The following is a 4,122-nucleotide window of genomic DNA, read 5'->3' on the forward strand; positions in this document are numbered from 1 at the left end:
CCCCCCTCGGGTGTCCCCAACCTGCTCCAGCTGCAGCTGGGTGATGCCCTGGGCCAGGAGGTCTCCCAGCGTGATCTCCACGTAGGGATAGCTGGATCCGGCCGTCGGCCGCTGCGTCCGCGTGGACTGGATCTCGTTCAGCGAGAACTTGGCGATGGGTTCCTGGTGGGAACAGGGGGAGTGGCCCTGTGAACCCCACCAAGGGGAGCGGGGACCTCAGGTTGGACAGGACTTGGAGCAACTGGTCTAGTAGGAGATGCCCCTGGAACTGGATGAGTTTTAAGGTTCCTTCCAAACCAAACCATTCCATGATCCCATGTGTCCCATACAGCCCCCCACCTACGTGGGTCTCCTTGCTGAGGAAGTTGAGGCCGTTCTGGTTGACGGCCAGGATGCAGGGCGAGACGATGGCGTTGTTGCTGCAGCTCTGGATGTAGAAGAAGGATGAGCCAAACATGGGGTAGGCACTCAGCAGCCCTGCGGGGTGGAGGACGGGGTCTCAGTGCCCACTGCCACCCACTCCTGCCAGGTCCCCAGGGTGGACTGCACCCACAAGGGCTCTGCCAAGGGCTCGGCCAGCTCCATGCCAGCTCCAGGAGCTGATTTGGTTCCTGGAGCCTTGCACTGCTTCAGGCTCTGGACCCGGGAGCAGCTAAGGGAAACTGGGGCCTGGGAGCAGCCTGTCCTGTTCTGCCAATGCATCCTGCCCTCCATGTGCAGCACCTCAGGCTCCACACAGGGAGCTCCCTGTCCCAGGGTCCCTGCAGAGGAGCCACCCAGCAGAATTCCATCCCCATCATCATCACCCTCCAGGCAGGATGATGCTTCCCATACCCATCACCTTCTGGGCAACTCCCATCCCCAACAGCCTTGTATCTCCAGCAGGACTGTGTCTCAAGAAGCACTGCATCCTCATTAGCACTGTGTCCTCATTAGCATTGCATCCCCTCAGCATCCTCTCCCTATCCGTGTCACCTCCCTGTCCCCATCCCTGTCCCCTCACCCAGGAACTGTGCCCTGGCCTGGTGGGCGCTGAGGGCCTTGGCTTGCTGGACGTGCTGGGTCACCATCTGCAGCCAGGACTGGGGCTTCAGCAGGCAGAAGAGCTGTGGGGGGACGTAGTCCTGCATCTCCCGCCTGCGGGGAGCCCGAGGTCAGGGCCAGCGCTGGCCAGTGGGTCCCAAACCCCACGGGATGTGTGTTTTTTCCCCCCTGGCCGTACGCAGTAGGGAGGTGGTGGTGGTCCTTGGCTCGGTGCTGGAGGGCAGCCAGCTTGGCCACGTGTGGGAAGTGCTGCTCTCCTGGCCTCGCGGGTGGCAGGACGGTGAACAGCCCCTTGAGGTAGTCAGGGAGCACCTGGTGGGGAGAAACAGGGCACAGGGACACGGCTTGGGGACAGGGCACGCTCTGGGGGGGACAGGGAGGTTGCCCTGGGGGAGGCTGATGGGGTGGCCTGACCTGGTTGTAGTGGACAGTGACGTAGAGCTCGTTGTCGAACTTGAGGGGCTGGCTCCAGACCACGCGGCGGCACCAGAAGGTGTAGCTGGTGTCCCGGCACTCCGTCTCGGCAGCCACATCCAGGACGTATTCCCGGCGGGTCAGTGGCCGCACACTCTGCCCTGTGCCACCCGGGAGCCTGAGCGTGGCCACCACACCACGAGCACAGCCATCCCATCCTGTCCCATCCTGTTCCCGCCAGCCCCTCACCTCTGTCAGTCACCACGAAGAGGATGTACTCCTCCAAAGCCTCTGGATGCTGCAGCCCCATCTCGCAGCACAGCTCCTCGATCACATCCAGAGCCACCTGGGCACAGGGACAGGTGGCTGGGGTGCTGCCACGTCCCCCTGTTGTGCTCCAGGCCACCAACATGTCCTGCATTGGGGCTCATCCCATGCGGCTGCCCAGGGAAGGGGTCCGCCTTTCCCAGTGAACAAAGTCCCACAGCGGGAACAGGCGAGGAGCGCAGCCCCCTCACATCTGCACCCTCTGAGGGGCTCACCACAGTCCTGGGGTGCATGGAGCCACCTGCCCCTCTGACTCACCGAGCACGTCTTGATCTTGAGGTGCCTCTCGATGCCACCGGGCAGGAGGAAGAGCTGGCGCTTGGCGCTGCGTCCGGCCTGCATGGGAGGACTCATGAGGGTGCATGGGGACCCTTTGCACAGCAAGACCCCAGAGGACACTCCAGCTATCCCACAGGACCATCCCTTTGGGATCATCCTATCTCTTGCCCATCCTGCCTGTGTGAGCCATCACACCTCCAGCTCCATGTCCACAGAGCTGCATCCCCACTGGGGACTCCTGCAAGCTCAGGGCACCCCCAGAGCAGTGAAGAGCAGCCCCCAAAAAGGACTGTGCTCTTTTGGGAAGATCCCAAAAAGGATCAGCTCAGTTCCAGACCAGTGTCTGGGCAAGATCCCAAGCCCACGGAGGGATCCCGAGACCATGCAGGTATGAGGAACTTCTAGGGGGCACCTCAAGTTGATACCAGCCCTGCCCCACATTCCACGGGCACCCACAAGCCCCCAGCCTCACCACCATGGCCTTGAGCTCCATGCTGCTGGGGAAGAGGCTGCGGCCGCCGAATTGCAGGGTTTTCCGCAGGTTCTGCTCGCAGGCTTTGGCGATGCCTGGCAGGAACAGGGACTGGGATGAAGGATGGGGCTGAGCCACCACTCCTGAGCCCTGTGACATCCCAGGGTGTCCTTCCCCACCACAGACCAGCACCCTGGGGCGTGCACAGCCCCTACCGTGGAAGGGCAGCTCCGGGTGCCTGCTAGCGTCCTGCAGGAAGGCCAGGAGAAAGGGCCGGAGCACCTCGGAGCACTTGTAGTAGGCAGCGAGGATGTAGAGCAGCCTCCAGCCCTTCTGGCAGCTGTCCCTGTGGGAGGAGCCAGGGCTAAACCACTGAGCAGGGCGAGGGTGCCGACGGTGGCACCCATCACCCTGGGGATGGGGTCCCCGGGTCTCCCCCCATGCTGTGGCAGCTCAGCCCAGCCAGGGACACAAGTGTCCCCAGTTCCAGCCTCTGCTGTCCCAGCTGGGTGTAGGGACTCACGTCTTGGAGCTGGTGTTGTTGGTGATCTGCTTGATGATCTGGCAATACACCTCGTCCCGCAGGACCTCGTGCTCCGCGCAGAGCTGGGGACAGGCATAGCTGCCACCCCCTGCCCAGGCCACCCCTGCCCAGGCCACCCCCAGGACTCACTGCCCCGGTGGTGGATTTACCTTGAGGATGGTGCAGACAGCATCCAGCTCTGTCTGCCCCCGCAGAGGGTGGTCACCCATGAACTTCATCACAGCTGGGGATAACAAAGCCACACAGTGACACAGCTCAGTGCATCCCCTTCCCAGGGACACACTCCCCTGGGTGGGCACGTTCCAAGCATATGGGGCAGTGGGACCAGAGGACCTAAGTCCCACAGGCCACTCCATCTACCCATCCTGGTCCTGCCCCCACAGCCCTCAAAGGATGGGCTGGGAATGGCCGGGGGACAGAGGGACGCGATGCTCATGTCCCTGCCTACCTTGGAAAGCCTCAGCAGCCTGTTTGTTGATGCCACCATCCACAAATTCGATAAGTGACTCCTGAATGGGGATCTGGAGTGGGGGGAGAGGGTCAGATCCCGGGAGCAGCCAGAGGGATGCTGGAGTGCCATTCAGGGAGCTCCCCCTGGGATCTTGGTGGGATCTGCAGGTGACAGCAGGGCAGGGGCACCCCAGGCTCCCCACTTCCCTGTACCTTGGTGAACGTCAGCATCTCCAGCACACTGGGCACATCGCTCCTGGCCTTTGTCCCACAGGAATCCCTGGGACAGAATTCAAGGGAGCAGGTGGGCACAGGTGTCCCCACCACGGCGTGTCCCTGTCCCACCGCTGGACACTCACATGGTCCCATGTCGTGCCGCACGGAAATGCCGCTGGGCAAAGGCCAGCATGGGGCAGGTCCCTGTGACATCCCTGAGCTGCTCGACACCGTCTCCCTCCAGACCCTCCGCAAAGGTGGCACTGGCCGGGGACACCTGCGGAGCAGGGCAGTGGGCACCGGGCACAGCCAACACCGTGTGGCAGCCCCAGCCCAGAACCCACCTCGGTTTTCCGGTCCAGCTCCTGGGCAGCAG

At 63.0% G+C, this 4,122-nt stretch overlaps 1 protein-coding gene across 1 annotated transcript in view; it reads right to left on the bottom strand.

The window, feature by feature from the left end:
• The window catches only part of MYO15A (myosin XVA), a 49,304-nt gene that overhangs the window by 19,194 nt on the left and 25,988 nt on the right, over positions 1-4,122 (bottom strand). The window contains exons 41-55 of the mRNA XM_029957820.1: positions 4,091-4,111; positions 3,890-4,023; positions 3,744-3,810; positions 3,529-3,601; positions 3,230-3,303; positions 3,060-3,142; positions 2,752-2,882; positions 2,537-2,631; positions 2,044-2,121; positions 1,708-1,804; positions 1,459-1,619; positions 1,223-1,356; positions 1,004-1,137; positions 344-477; positions 22-162 (exon numbers count right to left, since the gene is read on the bottom strand). Coding sequence (XP_029813680.1) covers positions 22-162; positions 344-477; positions 1,004-1,137; positions 1,223-1,356; positions 1,459-1,619; positions 1,708-1,804; positions 2,044-2,121; positions 2,537-2,631; positions 2,752-2,882; positions 3,060-3,142; positions 3,230-3,303; positions 3,529-3,601; positions 3,744-3,810; positions 3,890-4,023; positions 4,091-4,111 — 1,557 coding nt within the window. The remainder of the gene's footprint in view (positions 1-21; positions 163-343; positions 478-1,003; positions 1,138-1,222; positions 1,357-1,458; positions 1,620-1,707; positions 1,805-2,043; positions 2,122-2,536; positions 2,632-2,751; positions 2,883-3,059; positions 3,143-3,229; positions 3,304-3,528; positions 3,602-3,743; positions 3,811-3,889; positions 4,024-4,090; positions 4,112-4,122) is intronic.

The sequence above is a fragment of the Manacus vitellinus genome, unplaced genomic scaffold, assembly GCF_001715985.3.
Source record: "Manacus vitellinus isolate BGI_N305 unplaced genomic scaffold, ASM171598v3 scaffold_12_pilon, whole genome shotgun sequence".
Taxonomy (NCBI): domain Eukaryota; kingdom Metazoa; phylum Chordata; class Aves; order Passeriformes; family Pipridae; genus Manacus; species Manacus vitellinus.